The sequence below is a fragment of the Bison bison genome, unplaced genomic scaffold, assembly GCF_000754665.1.
Source record: "Bison bison bison isolate TAMUID 2011002044 unplaced genomic scaffold, Bison_UMD1.0 scf7180017864373, whole genome shotgun sequence".
Classification (NCBI taxonomy): Eukaryota; Metazoa; Chordata; class Mammalia; order Artiodactyla; family Bovidae; genus Bison; species Bison bison.
In genome coordinates, this window is record NW_011494945.1 from 1,835,505 (window position 1) to 1,859,383 (window position 23,879).

Here is a 23,879-nt window from a genome sequence, read left to right on the forward strand (position 1 = left end):
TGGAAAAGACCCTGATGCTGGGAGGGATTGAGGGCAGGAGGAGAAGGGGACGACAGAGGATGAGATGGCTGGATGGCATCACCAACTCAATGGACATGAGTTTGGGTGAACTCCGGGAGTTGGTGATGGACAGGGAGGCCTGGCGTGCTACAATTCATGGGGTCGCAAAGAATCAGACACGACTGAGCGACTGAACTGAACACCCATTTATTAGCTCACAGTTCTGTAGATCAGAAGTCCAGGTGGCCTCAACTGGATTCTCTTTGGAGAATCTCACAAGACTGAAATCAAGCTGTCAGCTTGATTAGGCTCTTACCTAGAGACTCTGGGAAAGAATCTGCTTTCAAGGACATTCTGTGGTTGACAGAATCTAGTTCCTTGTGGTTGTAGGAATAATGTTCCCATGTTTCCAGCCAGAGTTCACTGTCAGTTCCCAGAAGTTGCTCTCCAAGTCCTTGCACCTTAAGCTCTTGCTGCTGCTGCTGCTAAGTCGCTTCAGTCACGTCCAACTCTGTGCGACCCCAGAGATGGCAGCCCACCAGGCTCCCCCGTCCCTGGGATTCTCCAGGCAAGAACACTGGAGTGGGTTGCCATTTCCTTCTCCAATGCATAAAAGTGAAAGCGAAGTCACTCAGTCGTGTCCGACTCTTTGCGACCTCGTGGACCGCAGCCCACCAGGCTCCTCCATCCATGGGATTTTCCAGGCAAGAGTACTGGATTGGGGTGCCATTGCCTTCTCTGCTTAAGCTCTTGACAGCATGTCAAATCCTTCTTTTGCTTGGAACCTCTGTAATTATTATCCCTTCTGCTACCTGCTGGAGAAAATACCCAGCTTTTAAAGAGTTCCTCTCATTAGATTAGGCCTGCCTGGGTGGTCTCTTTATCTTAAGGTCAACTGATTAGCAACCTTAATTACAATCTGAAAAATCATTTTGCTTTGTCACATAACATAATTGCAGGAGGAACAACAGGCACAAAGGGCATGGGAGAAATGAAGAATTCTTCCACACCTACTATGCCCTTACTATCCTATCAAAATACATTTCAAGTGGAACTATTTCATTTTTCCTTGGAAGTTGAAAGAAGCTTTTGCCACTTTACAAGAAGAAACAAACAAAATTTCTTTGTCTATAAAAGGACAAATTTTGTCCTAGCTGAGTGACTAGTTAGAGAGATAGGAAAGAAATTTATATGAGTCTAAGGGAAAAAGACAGAGAAGGCAATGGCACCCCACTCCAGTACTCTTGCCTGGAAAATCCCATGGACAGAGGAGCCTGGTGGGCTGCAGTCCATGGGGTCACTAAGAATCGGACATGCTTGAGCGACTTCACTTTCACTTTTCACTTTCATGCATTGGAGAAGGAAATGGCAACCCACTCCAGTGTTCTTGCCTGGAGAATCCCAGGGACGGGGGACCTGGTGAGCTGCCGTCTCTGGGGTTGCACAGAGTCAGGCACAACTGAAGCGACTTAGCAGCAGCAAGGGAAAAAGAATAGAAGAGACTTTCATTCCTGGTAATGTGGTCAAATAAGTTCCTTCTATTAACTTGCTACTGAAATAACTAAAATGTATGGTGAAGTAACTGAACTATATGTCTGCCTCTATAAGTATATACTAATCTGTGAAAGGATTAGTATATATGTAAAAGCTACTTGAAAGAAAGGAATCAGTGGAGCCCAGAAATGAAATAAAATGAGGAATGATTAGGAAGTAAGTTCCAAGTGAAAATAACTCTCAGAATGTCTGCCAAACCTTAGAATACTTTAGTTTTTACTTTGATGGTTATGTGGGCTTAGCTTTGAGAAAAAGCATGGGAGCTGGTCAGTGCAAGAAATCTAATAAGAGACACTCATGAAAATAGTACTCTAGAAGACTATACTATTATTGTAAGAATGAATTAGAAATAGACCCTAATTTCCACAAGGAAATCAATTTTGGCACAGAGCAAGAGGACAAAGATCCCTGAGGACTCATAATCACAAATTGTTCCCACCTTGAGTTTGGCATTCTAATTCATGCTGCAGATGTGGGCCAAAAAACCCCAAGCATCATCCCAGAGGATCATGATGCCTTCATGCAACTAGCAGAAGAAAATCTGTAGCTCCTTTGAAAGGCTCAGATTAAACCCAAGCTTCCTGCTAAATGGGAAGGAAATCTTAAAAAGAGTAGATATATGTATACGTATAAATGTCATGTACATGTCTAACTGCCACTTTGCTGTACAGCAGAAACTACACAACATTGTAAAGCAACTAAAATACAATTTAAAAAATCATGTTTTCTATGAGATGATCACCTTACTACTCAGTTTGTGTTTGAATCAGATAGTGTCTGTTGGTAGTAGAAGACATACAAGGATATGCATTGCATTACTCCTGATAATGGAGAAAAGCTGAAAGCAAACTTAGATGTCTAGTAGTTAAATGTGTACTGCACATATTTATAAAATTGCTTTATTAAAAAAAAAAACAAAACAGATTTTCTGGCTTAAATAAAGTTCCCTAGAAAATGAACAATCCAGAGTGAAGAAACACAGAACAAGCAAGAAATAAGACAACTATGAGTAAAACAAACCAAAAAAAACCCTCAACAGTCTCATTTAATGGAAATTCTGATGATATTGATAAATACGGATAAATCTAAACAAGCAATGTTTGATAAAGCAGTAATAACAAAAGTAAAATCTAACTTAGGAGGGGCCAGGGAATCCCATTAGAATGAATATCCTGACTCATAGTGTACATATGACTGGGAGGAGGTGATTAAAGTTAATGTCCTAAGTTCATAATTGGCATAATGATTGTTATTCTCAAGAATTATTCAATTAATTGGTTTATTTCCTCTTTTCCTATCCTTGATGAATGTGTTGTCATCCTTCTCATCCTATCTGGATATTTTTCTGGGAAGAATGGATGACTCAACCAGAGAGAGAGAGAAAGGATATCGACACTTATTAATTCCAAATTACTTTATACCTCTTTTTTCTTCCAAGCTCTATACTTTGACAAAAATCACTGTGGAACTCTCAAAATCTATAGCACCCAAGGATTAGATTTGTACTAATGAGTGAGCATCTAGGCCTGGCTCTAAAATGAATGCCAAATCTTCATAGAAAGAGGATGAATTTTCCCACAAATACTTAAGTCAATACAGCTAGATTCTATTTTGAACTCCGCCAGTCATTAGCTAAGTGGACCTAGTACTAAACAACCAGGCACTTGTTTCCTCATTTAGAGAATAGAGAATAAAATAGTTACGTCATATCTTTTCTGTGAAAAATCCAATAAAATAATGTTTAAACTAGAGCTTTAAAAACTGCAAAGTGCTACACAAATAGATAGTAACTTTATGAACACTGTGTTTTCATAATTAAGTGGAAATCTCTCTCTAAAGTTTTTAGGAGGTTGTACCTATATAAATTCACTTAAATTTTATGTTAAACATGTTGAATTTTCTGAGTGCAACTTTGAGATTTGAATATTGTGCATTCACAGTCATCAGTGTCATCAGTCTGCTAAAGGTTTAATTCTTCACTTTTGTGGCCTTGAGGTATTTTATATATATATATATCATTTCTTGATCCTTACCAAAAATAAAACAAAATTTGTGAGGTAAGAAATTGGGTTTAAAAGTTGACTTTTTGTCTGTTAATTAATACTATACTTGATTTTGCAATAAATACACTCAACTGTTATTGAGTGTGACAAGTAGAACTGATTACTATCAAACTGATATACAAAGCAGAGGGAAGGGCTTATTCAGTTAACTTGACCTCTTTAACGTCTTGAGCCTAAATTACTGGAAAGATCTGTTTGAACCATGTATCTTCACTTAATCACTGTATAATTATTACCTGCCCAACTCACACTTTTCTGTATAAATATAAGATTAGAGAAGAGATTCTGCTTCTGAACTTGCCAGCATGACAAGTTTACTAAACTCCAGCATCTATTTTAATAAAGTGAAAAGAAACTTTAGGAAGGAAAAAACACCACCCTTCTTCTATAAACATTAGTTACATATACCAATGAGATACTGATATTAAGAATAATTGGTATTACATGCCAAAATAAAATTCTTCCTTAAAACATCAGTCTACTAAATGAGACCCCTGAAACAGAAACAGAATCTACTGGCTCCTTTTAAGTTTAGTAATTACAAATGCAAAATGAGTATCCTCCTGCAGACAGAGAGCCAGAGGACTACTCAAGCTACAGCAATAATGGTAGCTGTGGTAAATTATGTATGCACGATATCAGAAGCTGCATGGAGAGAAGAAATGAAGAACCCGTTTGAAATTTTGGAATTTGTTCAAAGCTGCTCCTGCAGTAGCTCCCAGGAGGATAAGCCCTCAGCACGGAGCAGTAATAAACTCCACAGTTCTGTATAATTTATCAACCTTTTTCGTTTTCATTTCTAATATTGACCCTTCATGGTTAACTGAAGAAACAAAGAGATAAATAGCTTCCTTAGCCATTTGATAGAGCAATTATGAGTATCCTGGCTGATACATTTTCTGCTTAATTTAACAAATGGTGTTCCTTTTCCTCTTAATCTACACTGGCATCTCTACATTCAACTTGACACATGCAGGATACCACTTCCCATGCCCTTGTTCTTGAGCCCCTCTTCATTTGTTTCTTTCTCATTAACAGCTCTCTTGCGTGATCATTTTAATAGAAGAAAAGAGAATTCTTTACAACAATTTTCCTCAGCTGCCCTTGGTTAATTTTTTTCAAAATGTGATTCCTATGGGCTCCCTGACAGCCTGGCAAATTGAAAGCTAATCAGTAGAATCTTTCTTAAGTGTCAGTTTCTTTTCAAAGAAATTTCATGTCTTTGAATGAGAGAATCACTTTTCACAGTAATAGGCAGTAGAATGTGATAGAGCCATCTTGAAAGAGTTCAAGACTATTTAAAATGAAACTTAAACATTGATATTTACCTCAGGCACTGGTTCCACACCCCCACCACCACCACTGCAGTTGTCTTTACTTCCTGACAATTAGTGTTTCATGATAAGATCACTTATTTAGTGCTAATCTGATGGAATCCCTTAGTGTGTGAGTTTAGACCCAGAAGGGATTGTTAAACTCATCTTTTCCAAGCCCTTTGTTTCTTCGGAGGAAAAATCAGAACAGGGAGGGTGAGTGACTAACCCAAAATCACAAAGCAGATGAGCAATATAGTCTGAGCTTCCTGTTTTGTTTTACTTTAAAGGGAGCAGCGAGGGGAGGAGACATTTTTCTGCCATCCAATAAGAGCAGATTCTGTAGTTCTTGGGTCTCTGCATTTTCTCATCTGCATGATTGGGATGATAATAGTTCCCTTTTCACTTCAGAGGATTTCCTCCCACTAATCTGTTGTAATGGATTCCCCCTGCTGGAGGGGGAGTGTGTGTGTGTGTGTGTGTGTGACCACATTATTCTTGTGTGTCACACACTAAATCTAGGGTCATTGTACTTAGGATTGTAAGGCTTTGTATATAGCTACCTTGTTTCTGAAGGCAGGCACTATTCCCAGGGTTGGGTACCCCAGAAAAAGATGGGCCTCAGGGAGGACCACAGAACTAAGAGGGAGAAATAAAGGGGAATGGAATCCCAATGCTGTAACAAGATGTGAAGGACTGTGTTCCTACGTGATGGTGTTAAGACAGTGTCTCTCTAAAAGCCAAGTGTCTGGAAAAAGGAGGCACCACTGTGCAGACCCACAGCTTACACACAAGTAATCCATTCTCTGAAGGCCCAAAGGTCTGGTGGCAGGACTGTACACATAATTTGTGGGACCCACTGCAAAATGAAAGTAGACTTCTTGTCAAAAATTATTAAGAATTTCAAGACAGTGACAGCAGAAAATTAATTCAAGCACTGGGCCCTTCTGGACACAGAGCCCTGCAAATACACAGGTTACATGCCCAAGAGCTAGCCCAGTCTAGCTGCAAGTTGTTCCTTTGGCAAATGCTGGTCTAAACATCCCCAACAAAGTCTTCACTTGAAGGACATCTTGAAGAGAAGAGTCTTGTTAAGAGAAGACTGGTGTATTTTAGAGAGTAGTCTGACTGCGGCTACTTGGGTAGAAGGCAGGACCATCCAAGGAGAGTGGGTCTTAGGGCCAAGTGATGAGACTCTAGGGTCCAGTAGACCCTCTCCCTGTGAGGAGTCTTCCTTCACTGCCAGTTCAAGAGGATCAGAGCTCTGTGTGTAAGGAAAGATACAGTTTCCTTGCATTTGTAAAACAGTTGACTTTGAATTCAGGAAGATGAGAGTAATAAAGCAGGATATGGGTCCTCCACATCATTCCTGGCATCTTCAGTCCCTGGCATATGGCAGGCACTGAGCAAACATTTGCTGATGAATGGTAATGTAGGCAGTTATCTTGAGGTCAGAATTTGGTGGAGCCCTTCTGGTCCTGAAAGAAAGATTGCAACTCAGAAAAAAAAGGAGTCTCAGGTAATAAAAAGAGCAATGCTTTGAAGCACGTTCAATTCTGTTCACTTGCTCAGTCGTGTCTGACTCTTTGCAACCCCATGGACTGCAGCACACCAAGCTTCCTTGTCCATCACCAACTCCCGGAGTTTACTCAAATTCATGTCCATTGAGTCAGTGATGCCATCCAACCATCTCATCCTCTGTCATCCCCTTCTCCTCCCACCTTCAATCTTTCCCAGCATAAGGGTCTTTTCAAATGAGTCAGTTCTTCGCATCAGGTGGCCAAAGTATTGGAGTTTCAGCTTCAGCATCAGTCCTTCCAATGAATATTCAGGACTGATTTCCTTCAGGATTGACTGATTGGATCTCCTTGCAGTCCAGGGGACTCTCAAGAGTCTTCTCCAACACCACAGTTCAAAAGCATCAATTCTTTGGCATTCAGCTTTCTTTATGGTCCAACTCTCACATCCACACGTGGAAAAACCATAGCTTTGACTAGATGGACTTTTGTTGGCAAAGTAATGTCTCTGCTTTTTAATATGCTGTCTAGGTTGGTCATTGCTTTTCTTCCAAGAAGCAAGCATCTTTTAATTTCATGGCTGCAGTCACTATCTGCAGTGATTTTAGAGCCCAGGAAAATAAGCACGTTAATAATACCATTATTTAAGAAAATGTTAGCCTGCCCAAGAATGAAGGCTTTTAGAATCATGTTGCATGCAAACTAATTATAAATTATTTTACAGGTTTATTAAATACTCAAAAGGTTTTTTGAAGACATATAGCTGTACTTTTGTTATCAATGATATGAAAACCAGCACTGCTTTCTTTCTTCTTAAGCTCTGTTATTTAAAGAACATAGCAGTGGGATGCAGAGAGAAACCTGAAGGAGGCACAGAAAGCCGAGGAGAAAAGACCTAGAAAGGTGAAAATAGAAAAAAGGGATTACTGGGGCCTCCAAATGAATATAGGCCTCTTTAGAAAGGGAAGAGAATGGAGGAGGCTAAAAAGGGAAGGGGAGTAGATGGATAGGTACAGTCTCCTTTTTCCTGACAGCACTTGGCAGCACACAACACACTCAGTGGGTTCTCAGAAAACATGTGATTAATGAATACATAAAACAGAAACTGAATGGGACATAATTAGTATGTGCAACCTGCTCTTGGGGAGAGGGGATGGTCTGTAGCGTTTGTCAGTATCAGTTGTATAAATCCTCCCTCCGTGGCCAATTTTAAACTATCCACATGAATTTACTAAGTGTGGAATTAGGAAGAGACCTAATTGCACAGAGATACTATTGCACAGTAGTATCTCCACTGTATAATAAACTTAACTTCAAGAGCACAGATAATAGTAAAAAAAGTACAATAATTAGGAAATAATGTTTTTTATATTTATTGCCTTTTTTTCTTAATTTCTTTAACTGAATTTCTGTGATGTAGTTCTTAATCAAGGCTTTAACAACTGGCTTGCAAAGTGTGAGCCAGCTCCAGCCCTCCGATGGGTGGGCATCATCAGATGCTGCCACTATTCATTGTATAAAAAGAACTTTCTCCATTTTTATTTCTTTAAAAGAATTGAGAAAAGAAAAGTAAAATAGGAGACAGGACAAGAAATCTCCTTAGAAAATTTTCTCATTTGCCACTTTTCCAATTTTTTTTTTTTTGATACCTAAGTCATCAGAATGTACAAGTTGAATGTTTAAGAAAAGATAAATGATATATCTATTTCTACTAACAAACCCTATTATAACATTTTCAGCATTAAATGAACTTAACAGGGAGGCAGAGTTGTAGAGTATAAAAAGCTCGAAACTAGCAGTTAGCAATTCCAGGCTTAATAGTCTGAGGCTTTGAGCAGTTCATTTCACTCCCTGAGACCCAAGAATACCCACTGCCCCACTTATATCACAGAACTTGGTGTGAATTCAGGTGGGGATCTTCTAGCATCCTGCACTGTTGATAATCTGCCACTTACTCTCAAATGATTTGATAAAAATAATAAATGTTTCTACAAAGAAAGATAAAGCAAACGTGTCAAAAATTAACAACTGGTAAATCTAGATGAAGGATATGTAAGCACTCAAAACTCTTTTTCAAAATAAAAAGGTGCAGGAAATTAGGTTATTATAGGCATATAGTGTGGACAAGGCAATGGCACCCCACTCCAGTACTCTTGCCTGGAAAATCCCATGGATGGAGGAGCCTGGCAGGCTGCAGTCCATGGGGTCGCTAGAGTCGGACACGACTGAGCGACTTCACTTTCACTTTTCACTTTCATGCATTGGAGAAGGAAATAGCAACCTACTCCAGTGTTCTTGCCTGGAGAATCCCAGGGACGGGGAAGCCTGGTGGGCTGCCGTCTATGGGGTTGAACAGAATTGGACACGACTGAAGTGACTTAGTAGTAGCAGCAGCAGGCATATATCGACTTCACTTTCACTTTTCACTTTCATGCATTGGAGAAGAAAATGACAGCCCACTCCGGTGTTCTTGCCTGGAGAATCCCAGGGACGGGGAAGCCTGGTGGGCTGCCGACTATGGGGTCGCACGGGGTTGGACACTACTGAAGCGACTTAGCAGCAGCAGCAGCAGCATATATGAACCTGCAAAGTACTATACAAAGATAAACTACTATTACCTACTTAAAGAGATGTGGTATCTAGATACCATAGCTGTTTAAGATAGTCAAAGTTCATTCCATCTAGCTGATTCAGTTGTTCAGTAATTATTTACAGAGTATCTATGACCCTTAAAGTGCTGGTGATACAATAATGAACAATGCACAGTCATTCATCTCATGGAAGTTACATTCTGGTTAGAGAGACACACAATACACAAGCAATTAAAGTGTGGTTTCAATAGAATTAAATAAAGGATGCTGTTGTGACACATAGAAGAAACCTGTAAGCCAACCTTCCCAAGGAGCCTAAGATCTGAAAGATAGGAATTAATCCAAGACCTGGAGAGAAGTCAGCATCAGTATATGTGGCTAATGTTTATTGAGTATTATGCTGTGCCAGTGTTCTAATTACTCTACATACTCCTTTGCCCCTCACAGAAGTTCTTCAGGGCAGGCTGTTATTATCCTACTGGGACACTATCTATTGGTGCCCCAGACCCAATAGAGAAGTCACTGATAGATGAGGCACAGCTACTGTTTTCAGGCTCTGGGACCCTTCTGTGGAAAGGCCCTGAAGCAAAAATGGCCATGATCTATTCAAAAGAACTGCAAGCTGTTCTGTATGCTGAAGTTTGCACATGCCCGTACTGGGGCGAGGTCATGTTGGTGAGGAATTGTGGTAGAAAAGGTAAAAGGCCTTTAAAACCCTGTGGAGAATAGGGACCCATTAGAGTATTAAGCCTGAAGGCAATATGATCAAATTTCTGTTTAGAAAGACCGCTCTGTCTTCAATATGGAGAATAAATTGAGGCAGAAACAAAACTAATCGTGGGGAGACCAGTTAGGAGCCTATAAAATCTGAGAGTGCAGCCTGTACCAAGGCAGTCACGGATGACAGTGTGGAGAAGCAGGTAGATCCTAATAGTACTTTGGAGATGGAATTTTACTGGCGGGGTAGAGCCAAGGAGGATGGATTTCAAAGTTTCTGGGCTGGGCAATCGCATCAGCAGATGAGGACCCAGGCACTGAGTCGAGCTGTGGGGAGAAGAGCAGGGGAAAGGAAAGATGTGGGAGAAGAGCTGGGGGTAGGAAAGATGAGACAGGCTGATAATAAGGGGACAACAGACATATGTAACCAAGATCTTACAGACAACAGAACGTGAGAATCTGAACTGAGTGACAGAACCAGCTATTTTGATCATCTTCTATAAAATCTTTCAAAAGGAGAGTCAGTTTTTGAATGATTGGGAAAATAAGTGGAGATCCCATGATTCTGGTTGCTTTTAATCATAAACAGTTTACCGAATATGAAAAATACTTTGTAAACTATAAAAATATTACCTTCATTATCATCGTTTATAAATATTTTTCTTCCTTTTATTATATTAAAGCCACATAAATAGCCCTTTTTATTTACCCCTTCATAAAAACATTTTCTTCTTTTGGTTTTCATCTCCTTGTCTTCTACTTCAAGATACAATGGAAGGAAATTTAGGGTGAGTTAAAAGTGGTTTTATCTGTTCTCATCAGTCAGTAAACAAGCATTTATTAAGAGTCTCCCAGTGGTGATCATTTCTAAACGTACAGAAATATCAAATCCCTGTGTTGTGCATTAGAAACAACATAGTGTTGTAGGTCAAGCATACTTCAAAAAATAAGTATACACAAGAGATCAGATTGTGGTACCAGAGGCAGGGGTTGGATGAAGATGGTCAAAAGGTGCAAACTTCCAGTTATAACATAAGTAAGTACTACGGGTATAATGTACAACATGATAAATGTAATTAATACTGTTGTATCTTATATATGAAAGTTGCTGACTTCTCATCACAAGGAAAAAAATTTTTTTTTCTTTTTCTTTTATTTTGTATCTGTGACATGATGGGTAGTCACTAAATATAGTGTGATAATCATTTCATGATGGATGTCAGGCAAATCATTATGTGTACACCTTAAACTTATGCTATGCTCTACATCAATTATATCTCAATAAAACGGGAAGAAAATTTTAATAAAAAAACAACAAAAAAGGAGCCTCTCAGGTGAGCATCCAAAGCTGAGGGAGTGACACTGCAATCAAGGGCTCATGTTCTTTGAGATCAGAGAATTTTGAATTTAAATCCTCCTGTATTTACCAGCCGTATATGCCCTTGGGTAAATAATTTGTTCATCTCTGTTTTTTAGTTTCCATCGGAAAAAAATAGAATGAATAATACTTCACAGGCCTGTTGTATTACACGAGATGATAAATATGAAAGAAACACAGAGACCAGGGCTCAATAAATGTGGTTCCTCAGACTTTAGGATACAGCAGGAGAATGAGAGGGCGGGGCAAATTGAGAGGAGCACTGCTGTATCTACACTGCCATGTGTGAGACACTCAGCCAGTGGGAAGTTGCCGTGTAACAGGGTGCTCAGCTCGGTGCTCTGTGATGACCTAGAGAGGCGGGCTGGGGGCAGTTCAAGAGGGAGGGATATATGTATACATGTCCCTGGTGACTTAGTGGTAAAGAATCAACCTGCCAATGCAGGAGACAGGGGTTCAATCCCTGATTCCAAAAGATCCCCTGGAGAGGGAAATGGCAATCTATTCCAGTATTCTTACCTGGAGAACCCCATGGACAAAGGAGCCTGGCATGCTACAGTCGATGGGTTTACAAAGAGTTGGACATGACTCAGTGACAGAATACACACACACACAGTTGATTCACTTCAGTGTACAACAGAAACTAACATAACATTGTGAAACAATTATACTCCAATAAAGTAAATTAGTAAAAAATAAATCTTAAAAAAAAAGAAAGAATAAATGTGGTTCCTGTCCACCCCATAAGGCTGTTGCCCTGAATAAATGAGCTAATACTCAGAAGACAGTTAAAATTTCCTTGGAATAATTCTGGTATACAAGTTCAGTCATTTTTAACGAACTTGACTGCTGTTGTTTTTGTTACCGTTTTTACTAGTACCAGGGGCTTGCAGTAACTATGTTTATGAGCCTTTGAACACCACTTGAGTGTATCTTTATTATTACTTTTTTTGAATTCCCTTATTTGTGTGAGCTTGGGAATCATTTCCTTCTTTGCTTAGTGCTGCTTTGGAGAAACAGCCAGATGTCTCTACAATTTGTCATCTCTGGCCACATACTCTGTTATTTAGATACTCTTCTTTGTTCAGCTAAGATACCATGTCTATTAAACCATTCGTAGTCTGGAGAAACTATAATTGTGCTGTTGTTGGCATGCAAAATGAAAGACACTGGGAGATAGAAAACTGGAGATAAAGGAGGGCTTAAATGTCACTGTAGGTCTTTAACTTTTTTTAATAAAAAGAGATAATATATTTTTTAAAACTTTAATTTTATATAAATTGCCTATTACCAGTATGAGTGCTCTGATGAAAGATTATTAAACTATCCATGAAGCTGGCATACAGGCTGGGAAGGGACTTAGGGGATTGGAGAAGCAGTTAACCTTCTCCCCAGTTTAATGGCATTGTCTGTAAGGATCAGGCGGCATGTCTTCTTTTTGGTTGTACTCCTGGAACAAGACCTGTAGCTCCCAGCTTTTAAGACTCTGTCATGGCACAGGCTTGAGCACTTCATGTCACAGAAAACCACAGAGGCATCTTGAATGTTAAATGTACCAAATATCTTTGGTTTTTCTTGAACACAGTTTATTCTGAGGCTGCTCTGATACTCTTAGCACATAATCTGCGTGATTATAAAACAGATGGAGAAGGAAATGGCAATCCACTCCAATATTCTTGCCTGGAAAATCCCATGGATAGAGGAGCTTGGCGGGCTACAGTCCATGGGGTCGCAAAGAGTTGGACAGGACTGAGTGTGCATTCACACACAAAACAGAAAGAGATTTCACCTAAGTGGCACAGTGGTAAAGAACCCTGTGTTAGGAAGATACCGTGGAGACAGAAATGGCAACCGGCTTCAGTATTCTTGCCTGGGAAATCCCATGGACAGAGAAGCCTGGTGGGCTACCACCCGTGGGGTTGCAGAAGAGTCAGACATGACTTATCAACTGAACAACAACAATGGGTGTTACACTTGGGTAGCAGAGGAGGCCAAGCGACCCCAGCCTCCTTCCAAGTTGCTCCTCTGCGTGAGGCTGCTGACCTCTGTTGAGGCCACAGGCAAGCACATTTCACCATTGCTTTTCCCACCTCTCCCATTTGTAGCCATCCCTCTTCAACCACCTCACAGCTTTTACTCTGTCATACTGTTTGTAAGCACACAGTGAATTCATTTACACTAAGATACAATAACACTTGGGCTTCCCCAGTGGCTCAGCAGTAAAGAACCCTCTTGTAATGCAAGAGCCACAGGAGACATGGATTCAATCCCTGGGTCCAAAAGGTCCCCTGGAAGAGGGCATGGAAACCCAATCCTGGGTAACAGAGGAGCCTGGTGGACTACAGTCCATAGGGTCACAAGGAGCCAGACACGACTGAAGGGACTTAGCATGCAAGCACGCACAATGACACATAATCCCTTATGGTAGTCTGGCCTTTGAATAGTGATGTCACTTTTAGAAAACTTATTTCATTCTCATTGTAGCCCTAAGGAGTGGGGAGTTAGAGACTGGTCTCCTTTTGTTGTTGTTGCTATCGTTCAGTTGCCCAGTCATGTCTGACACTTTGCGACCCCATGGACGGCGGCAGGCCAGGCCTCCCTGTCCCCCACCATCTCTCGGAGTTTGCCCAAGTTCATGCTCATTGCATTGGTGATGCTATCCAGCCATCTCATCCTCTGACACCCTCTTCTCCTTCTGTCCTCAATCTTTCCCAGCATTAGGTGCTTTTTCAATGAGTTATCTGTTCACATCAGATGACCAAAATACTGGAGCTTCAGCTTCAGCATCAGTCCTTCCAGTGAACGTTCAAGATTGATCTCCCTTAAGACTGACTGGTTTGATCTCCTTTCTGTCCAAGGGACCCTCAGGAGTCTTCTCCAGCACTACAGTTCAAAGGCATCGGGTCTTTGGCGTTCTGCCTTCTTTACAGTCTAGCTCTCACAAACATACATGACCACTGGGAAGACTATGGCCTTGACTATATGGACATTTGTCAGCAGAGTAATGTCTCTGCTTTTCAACACAGTCCAGGTTTTTTCATCACTTTCCTGCCAAGAAGGAGTTGTCTTCTGATTTCATGGCTGCCGTCACCATCCACAGTGATTTTTGGAGTCCAAGAAGAGAAAATCTGTCACTACTTCCACCTTTTCCCTTTCTATTTGCCATGCAGTAATAGGGCTGGATGCCATGACTTAGTTTTTTAGTATTTAGTCTTAAGACAGCTTTTCACTCCCCTCCTTCACCCTTATCAGGAGGCTCTTTAACTCCTTTTCTCTTTCTGCCATTAGAGTGGTATCATCCACATATCTGAGGTTGTTGATGTTTCTCCCACCTATCCTGATTCCAGTTTGTAACTCATCCAGCATGGCATTTCTCATGATGTGCTCAGCATATAGGCTAAACAAACAGGGTGACAGCAGACAGCATGTCGTACTCCTTTCTCAATCTTGAACCAATCAGTTGTTCCATACAGGGTTCTAACTCTTGCCTCTTGACCCACACACAGGTTTCTCAGGAGACAGGTAAGCTGGTCTGGTATTCCCATCTTTCTAAGAGCTCTCCACAGTTTGTCATAATCCACACAGTCAAAAGCTTTAGCATAGTTGATGAAAGAGATAGATGTTTTTTTCTGAAATTCTCGTTTTATAGAGAAGGAACAAAGGTTCAAGGAATCTGAGCAGCCACTAGAATCTCACTCAGGAGAGAACTTAACCAGGAGACTTGAGCACAGGTTTCTTTCCACCACCCAGTTCCACCTATTACTGTAGTATTTGCATTTTGACAGGAATCAGAGTCCTGTGCTGAAGGCAGGTAACCATTTAACTGAGGGCTTCAGACATCAACCCAGAGAGAGAAAACTGATTCTTTCAGTGAAGCCCTGAGTTCTGCCACAGAAGTTACTGCCTTTGCCTCCACATTACCTGTCAGTTGTGTGATCACAGGCAAGCTGCAGAAAATTGTCTGTGCTTCACTTCTCCTGTTTATGAAATGGAAATAGCTGTATCTGCCTCATAGGATTTTTCTGACGATTCCCTGAAATACCACCTGGATGATATTCTTGTCACATAGCAGGTCTCATCAAACCTCATCTACTCTTCCCCTTTTCTTCCTCATTTTACCAACACACAAGGCAGGCCATGCAAAGCCAGAGCCCTGAGCTCACCCAGAGCCTGCAAAGACCCTTGTGAACACCTCCTCTTCCCTTTAGCTCTCAGCCCTTTCTCCTGTCCCCTCAGCTCCTGTGTGGAGCCACACCAACCTTCCTTCCCTTCTCAAACTAGCCACCCACCTTCCCTCCACAGTGCGCTCCGGGTCCTCTGGCTGAGTCCACCTTCTTGCCCTCCTCTGTCCTCATGCTCCAGGTGTAAGCCAAGCCCCTTCTTCAGGAAGGACTGAAGTAGCTTCCGAACCCTACTGTTCTTTCTCACTGCGCTTTGACTTTCCTTGTGTTATCACAATCTGAAGGTGCATGCGACTCCCGCATTTCGTGGTGGTGTTTCTCTCTTCTCCACTAGACTGTCACCTCCCACGTTGGCCACTGCCTCCGGGGCCCCCAGGGCAGAATGTAGCACATAAGTTGTTTCCAATAAATATTTGTGACTATGTGTTGGATAAATGCTTCTTTTCCCTCTCCCTTTTGGGATGCCCTCCTACAGCCTCCTCGCCAAGTTATGTACTTCCTCAAAGGCATGTACCTGAACATTCCTTCCATTTCCCCCAACATTTATTCATACATTATTGTGGATAAGGTGTTTCATGATTCCTGAATCACATTACTAATTTTCCAAGGGCTAAGACTCATTCAGGATCTTTTTTGGAATTCCCCATAAACCTGGTAGAAAAGCTGGGAAGGCTATCAGTGCTCAGTATTTCCTGATGAATGAATAAATCAAGCAGTCAATCCGGGTATATAATCCTTTTGCACAGAGAAAATCTTCACTTAGCAAATACAGAGAGACTATTGCAGCAAAACATTTTCTCACCATGACACATTGCTGTAGTCCCTCTTCTGGGGTTATTATTTTGAGTTTCAGTGAGAAGCGAACAATCTTATCTTGGAAAGGGAATTGGATTTATTTTTAATATGAAAGCCTGAATTGGAAGCTTGAATTTTTCCCCAAAATTTAATAACAGCACTGATAAAGCCTTACTCTCCTCAGCTAGCCCTATTTCAGATAAAAGAAAACAAAGCTTCCATGTAAGCTTCTGTCTTGGTGTTAGAGCAAGACCTGTAAGACTGACCGTATTTAAATTCATTGAGAGCCATGAGGGGGTCACGTAGCAGGGGCTTCTAGTCTGAGCATGATTTTAGAATCTGTCACTCCAACCCAGGTCTGGGCAGAGGCAATGAAGGGAAACATCAAGTTACTTAGAGCCACTGCCCCCAAACATCTGAGGTCATAACAGTTCCCACTGATAACCTCAGTAAGTAAAGACATAGCTTAAAAAAAATTTTTTTTTTTAATTTTTGCTGTACCACTCAGCCTGTGGGGTCCCAATTTCCCAACCAGGGATCAAACCCGCACCCCTTGCGTTGGAAGCACAGAGTCCTGACTGGGCTGCCAGGGAAGTCCCAAGACATAGCCTTTGATCTCACCCCCTTCCTCCATTCACAACCAAAACAAAACAAAAACCATGTCAGTCAAACATGTCATTATTATGCCCCAAATGATAACTTACCGAGGGAGGATCCCAATTTCTATATTCATCCCCCTATACCAAAAAGAACCTTCAGTTTCCTGGTTGCCCTGCTGCTCAAACTCAGGTTGCTCAGTTGCTCATTTTATCAGTATTTTTGAATGATTAACAACAACTCTATATATATAGATAGATAGATAGATTTATTTAAAATGATTTTTGCATTTTAATTTACTTTGACAATTGCCCAGCAAGTCCTTCTAGTTAGTATCTTGCCTCTAGTTTAGTTTTGATCTTAAAACACATACCAAAAGAAGGAAAGTAAGTTTTGCCAAATACCTGTTGTACCATGAACATTGTTAAGGTTGATACGGCATTGATGTTCTTTGTGTGACATCACTTAATCCCTGTATTCCCACCCCTGCATGGCTTTGTGACAGTCAACAGAGCCAGTAAGAGATGACTTCTGATAAGTCCCCTTCTATCCCCGTCTCTCAGGCTACAGGAGTCCTGAAGGTTGATGGAGGGCCATGCTATTCAAACAGCAGGCGTGGCTGAGACAGAAGCTCCTGGTGCTGGGAAGCCTTGCCGTTGGAAGTCTCCTGTATCTAGTCGCCAGAGTTGGGAGCTTGGATAGGTAGGTGATTAAACACATACTCATGCCCATGTGACTTTACATGTCTCTTGATTTAAACTTCCTTAGGACATAATTTTAAATCTATCCATTTGTTTTCCTCTCTCAACATTCCCAAGAAACATTTTTCTGCAGCATTAATTTTGATTTATTGAGCCTTTCGAAGAAAGACATCCAAGTTGCTCAAACTAAGGTGTTCGTCAAGATTCATTTGTATTCTGTGTGTGTTGATGTTTGTTTTCAGAGAGGGATAAAGCAATGTACAGTAAAAATGTCATTTACTAGAGCTATGCATGCATCTGGTTGTTGACCTCTAGCCATAGCCAAATAGTGATGATGTATTTATGTATTTACATTTTGAAATTTATAAGTGGACAATTACGGTGCTACGAAGAGAGTTAAAATCATGTATGAGTCTGTTAAGGAGCTCATCAAATTTGGAATCCATTGCCCTGGAAAGATGGCTGCAGGCTTGGGGAGTTTTAACTATGTTAATTAGCTCTGGTTTCTAGGAACGGAACATACCAGACAAGGAGGCTGTCACTCGGAGTAATTCCCAGAAAGCAATGGAAAATCCATGGAGAGGAAATTTACAGAGCTAGGGTTTGGCTCTAACTAAGCCAACATTGAAAGGCACTAGACCTGCGGAAGTCCCAGCAATGCCAGCTAGCTTCACATTGAATGCTTCTGGGTTGTCCCATTTCTGGAATGATTGGAAAGGACACAGAAGTTAATTTCTGAAATGTGAAGCTTCCTTCTTTGCCCTTTAAAATTAATTCTTGTACTTAAAAGACAATTCAGTTCCCATTTCGTGCCCAACTCTTTGCAACCACATGGACTTCTCTGGGCCAGAAAACTGGAGTAGATAGCTTTTCCCTTCTCCAGGGAATCTTCCCAACCAGGTATCAAACCCAAGTCTCCCGCATTGCAGGCAGATTCTTTACCAGCTGAGCCACAAGGGAAGGCCTATGAAAGTGCAGCCACATACTAAAATAAAAATATCTTTCTTACAATTTTTCTTCTCTATAGATCTTATCACACAAATATTTAACAAGTAATATAATAATGTTTTTTTCCTTCAGCCAGTGTTAATTTTGATAGATAGAATGAACCCTCTGATGCTTTTCAATTCAAAATTCCTGAGTAAACTTCCTATTCACTAGTTGCTAACCATGGGAACCGATATAGCCCAGAGCTTATCACTGACTCCAAGTAGTTCCCTAAAGCAGTGCTTGTTGTTAGTGAAAAGCCTTGATGTGGTGCATTGTCCTGTGTCCATAATGGAACTTTTATATCAGGTTCTTCCTAATGTTTTAATTTTTTCTAATCATTTAATCTGAATAATTGATCTAATGATCATCAGCACGTTAGTTATTTAGTTGATAACTTTTCATTTTTAACCTGGTCTCTAGTCTCTAATGGGATAGCTTTTATAAGGACTTGGATTGCTTTGCTTTCTCAAAACCTCTCACTTGAGAGTCTGAGCAGAAACTGGCACATGTTGACATAAGCTTGTCCTTTAGAAACTGAAGAGCCTGCTCTCTTGGTAGGAGGCTGAGCTCAGTTACTTCTACTGTCCTTTCCACTCCTAAAATTTCTTATTTTTTAGTCTGGGGTCCATGCCTGCTCTCTAGGAATTAGAAATAATATGATATTTTCTCTTATCTTGAATAAGGAAATCCAAAAAGCAATTGTTCGATGGGGAATGAGCTCCCATGATAAAAGGTAAATAAAGGAAAGAAGGAAAATGGCCTTTTCTAGATGTAGGGAAATTTCTTTCCAGCTCAAACAAAGCAGAGTGTTTCAGCCTCTCTCAACCTGGGTTCTGTGAGAGAATCAGGTCCTACAGCAAAACATTTGATTGACCGTTTCCTTACTTCTCCCAAGGACAGCATCATTCAAGATGCCTAGGAGAAAAGTCCATCTATTACATTCAATGGATGGATTAAGGAATTTGGATTTAATTCTCAACTAGAGCCCAACAAGACCTAAAAGATGAATTTGTGACATCCCAATCAATGTCATAATTAAAAACGTACTTTGAGTATATATGTATTGCTACTTTTATGTCTTCCACTTAGAGCTCTAGCTTATCAATCCTATTAACAAATCCATAAAAACAAAATTCATTTTCTCTAAAATATTAACTGATAAACCATATTTTTAATAGTGTGCTATATGTTCATGGTTTACACAATGAGCAAAAGTTTTTTAAAAAAATCATAAAAAAAACTCACTGAAAAATAAAATATGTTCATAAGCATTAAAACAGAGAGCTGCTTAAACAGCAGAGGTAAAGCCCCTTCCCCTCAGTTCTGCAGAATACCTTGGTATAACCTTGAGGTTTCTCCCTTCTCCTTTTAATTGTAAACATTACAGAAAATAAAAAAGATTCAGTGGGGTCTCTTGGGAAAAGCAAGAGACAGCCTCATTGCCTTACAGACAGGAGGACATCAGCTCCAAATTATTAGGGTAACAAGAAGCTTCAGTTGAAGGAATCGGTTTAACAGCCATTTTGACTAATATTGTACCCTTTAACAAGAAAGTGAAAATGCCTTCTCAAGTAAACTCAGGAAAATTATAATGAATTTCAGTTCAATTCTAGACTATACCCAAAAGAAAATTCAATTCACTAACCATATAAATTGGCCACACCAAATTAAATAGCCACTCCAGTCTAATATCATTGTGATTGTTACCACACCTTTCTCTCTGAAAAAAAGCAGCAGTGGTTGCTCCTTGCTTAGGCAATGTTGAAGTGGAAATCCTCTTTTCTGGCTCCATCCAATGCCTTCCTTCCTTCACAAATTTGAGTCCCTGATTTAAGTGCACTTGGCAATGAGGACCTCAGGTTTCTGGGGCTGCCAAGGTCTTGTTGATTTCTGGTCCCAGGTGTGATAGGTGATATACAGCACTTGCTGATTGCATTGGATTTGCTCCTACATTCAGCAAAGTAAAAACATAAGCCTGACCTTTTTAGATAGAAAGAGAAAGAGAGGCAGAAGAAATATGTACTCTGCTAGCTGTCCCCAGGGCCAAAGGCAGAAATTCTCATAAAATGAAAAGCTCAGCAAGTGCCAAGATTGGAATTTTGCATGTTGATGACGCAAATAGTCAAAGGCAGAAACTGGGACCTCTTTTCAGATTCTATCTCAAAGATTTTCAGTTATATGAGTGCAGCTGAGCTGTAATAAAATAATACAACACGAAACCCACAGGACGTGGCCTCCTAGCTGCCCTTTAGCCTCTCAGCTGAAGATTCTAATCTTCTATCTTTCATATTTTCTAAATGATGTTAACTGGTGAGCTGTTAAAAGGCTATTAGTATGGTTGGTGTCACTTGTCTGTCCTGTACTGTGAATGTCAGTACATGCTATAGTCAATTAAGTGCTTGGTGAATAAAAATTTTAAGAAGCACTAATAAAAATATCCCATCAATTATGTGTGCTCCATTTAATACAGGGTTGCTTAAAATAAAATTTCCCAAATATATGTTGATTATAGATTGCAGCAGGCGGGGAACAGTGGTTTTCTTTATGCAGGAACCAGAGAAATGAGAAGTTAGTTGCAGTGAGCTCCTTAGAGTGTCTCTCTGTTGCTTACAGGCTACAACCCATCTGCCCCATCGAAGGCCGATTCGGAGCCCGTGGTCAGGCTGAATTCCCCCTGCGCGCCCTGCAGTTTAAGCGTGGCCTGCTGCACGAGTTCCGGAAGGGCAACTCTTCCAAGGAGCAGGTACACCTTCATGACCTGGTCCAGCAACTTCCCAAGGCCATTATCATTGGAGTGAGGAAAGGAGGCACCAGGGCCCTGCTTGAGATGCTGAACCTCCATCCAGCAGTCGTCAAAGCCTCTCAAGAAATCCACTTTTTTGACAATGATGAGAATTATGCCAAGGGCATTGAGTGGTATAGGAAAAAGATGCCTTTTTCCTACCCTCAGCAAATCACAATTGAAAAGAGTCCAGCATATTTTATCACAGAGGAGGTTCCGGAAAGGATTTACAAAATGAACTCATCCATCAAGTTGTTGATCATTGTCAGGGAGCCAACCACAAGAGCTATTTCTGATTACACTCAGGTGCTAGAGGGGAAGGAGAGGAAGAATAAAACATATTACAAGTTTGAGAAGCTGGCCATAGACCCTAATACCTGCGAAGTGAACACGAAATACAAGGCAGTAAGAACCAGCATCTACACCAAACATCTGGAAAGGTGGTTGAAGTACTTTCCAATTGAGCAATTCCATATTGTTGATGGAGATCGCCTCATCACGGAACCTCTACCAGAACTTCAACTCGTGGAGAAGTTCCTAAATCTTCCCCCAAGGATAAGTCAATACAATTTGTATTTCAATGCTACCAGAGGGTTTTACTGCTTGCGATTTAACATTATCTTTAACAAGTGCCTGGCGGGCAGCAAGGGGCGCATTCATCCCGAGGTGGACCCCTCTGTCATTACCAAATTGCGCAAATTCTTTCACCCTTTCAATCAAAAATTTTACCAGATCACTGGGAGGACATTGAACTGGCCCTAAAATAATAAGTCATACAACACTGTGTGTTGTGCCTGGAGACAGACAATGTCTCTTCTAGATTAAAATATGCACTTTTCCTAGACACAACTGTCCACGTCATTTTTCCATGTATACTTGTACATACGCAGTGTGTGACCAAATATAAGATCAGCTCTTTTTCTACTGAAAATTTACAAAAAAAAAAAAAAAAACAAACCACCAATTTGCGGTCTACACAGTTGCATCTTTTATGCTATTTAGAAAAAGAAGAGGTGGTGATACTGGGAAAAAGTGACTTCAGCTATTCTCAAAGAGTTAGTCTTCCTTCAAGTCAGGATTTGTCGCCTGCCATTTTCATAGATTTAAGCCAAAAGATGAACGTGTGAAAATGTACCAATGGCTGTGAAGTTTCAGGAAGTAGAGGATTCAGTTATGCATACTTTTCTAAGGGAAAGCTGACTCTTTAATTCAGTTGCTGAATTGATGCCATGAAAACAGAAAATACTATTTTCTTATTATTTAAAAGGATGTCTTATCTCATAAAATTGACATCATTCCAAAGTTCCTGTGGTGATTTTGCACTATCGTTTTCCCGTATGGACCATGGTGTCGCTTGTCGCATGTCAATCACACGTCGGAAAGTTGAGTCCCTTTGCTTCCGTGTTCTATGTCAACAAAGAGAAATGTCATGTACATAATGTATATAGTTGTAAATACTGCTTTCACACTAAGTAACTCTATTTTGTAAACTGAATATGGCTATTTAATTTATTGTGAAAATTAAATTTATTGTGGTATTTAAAAAATGGAATGGATTAAAATTACTCTATGTGCAATTTTTTTTACTCATTTGTCTTACGTGTCCCTTGCTGGCTCCCAGAGTCAAAGCTGTTTATGTACACACAAGAGCCCTTGGAAAGATGCCCTTCTCCACTGAGTTTCTGTACCCTTGTGACAATGGAGTAATGAAATAAGGTTGACTATATTTTTAAAAATATCTCAACCATCCAGAAATCTAGTATAAAAGCCACCTCAAAGAACACTACTGCTTCTCTACTCCAACTTTGAACAATTAAAAAGTTGCTTCTGGTGCCAGGAGACAGACAAGAAATACTTCAACATAATCAAAGCGTAGAAGAATCACAATTTTATTTGAACTCAGTCAGACCAATAGAGAAATTAAACAAGATTAGAAAATTTGTGTAGCCTCTATACTGAAAGCTGCCAAAGCTTCAAAAATAAATACGAACTCTCAGAACTCCCTCTTTGAGATAAAACTACATCAGCCTGCTCAAAAATGATCAAATTACATAGTGTTGCTATTACTAACATAAACATATGGCTCCGATTTCCATCCAGAGAAGTTAATGCTAAATTGGGTGTTTGCTAACACCAGATACCCTGTATTATGCTTAAATATAATGCAGAAAACCTTGGAAAGAGGTATCAACCCCCCAAAAAAAAGGAGAGAGAGAAAGAGATGGATTTTTCACAATCATGGTTGCTTATCCTGTGGAAGATATTTGAAGGAGCTTTGTTCACATTGACAGTGCCTAGTAAATTACAATGGATTCCTATTTGATTGTACTAAGTGTTGATTTGCTCCATGAATTGTTCATCCTGTCCAGTAATTTGATGGTGAACTTTTCTAAATAAATAGCCCTTTCCCCTTCAGTGTTGGTATATATTGCTTCTCAAGCTTCAGCCTTGGTAATCATCTCTGCTGTTTCAATTAGCAGTGATGTTGTTTTCTCAGCATGGAATAGTCATGACACCAGCACACGCTGACAGACCAGCTTCTCACTCACTGTGCAGTGACTCTGAAAAGAGAGTCTTGTGTCTGAATGTCAGTCACTCTCCTTTAAGGGGCGAATGAAATCAAATATAAGGAACATAGCATCAGATTTCCCTATGCCTCACCTCCCAGCTAACCATCAGAATAAACTGTGTTAATACCAC

General features: G+C 40.3%; 1 protein-coding gene across 1 annotated transcript in view; it reads left to right on the forward strand.

Moving 5' to 3' along the window:
* The window catches only part of HS3ST5 (heparan sulfate (glucosamine) 3-O-sulfotransferase 5), a 182,706-nt gene extending 159,950 nt beyond the window's left edge, over nucleotides 1–22,756 (forward strand). Inside the window, exons 3-4 of the mRNA XM_010856574.1 lie at nucleotides 17,270–17,408; nucleotides 21,011–22,756. Coding sequence (XP_010854876.1) covers nucleotides 17,302–17,408; nucleotides 21,011–21,941 — 1,038 coding nt within the window. The 5' untranslated portion in view covers nucleotides 17,270–17,301 and the 3' untranslated portion in view covers nucleotides 21,942–22,756. The remainder of the gene's footprint in view (nucleotides 1–17,269; nucleotides 17,409–21,010) is intronic.
* The last annotated feature ends 1,123 nt before the right edge of the window (nucleotides 22,757–23,879 follow it).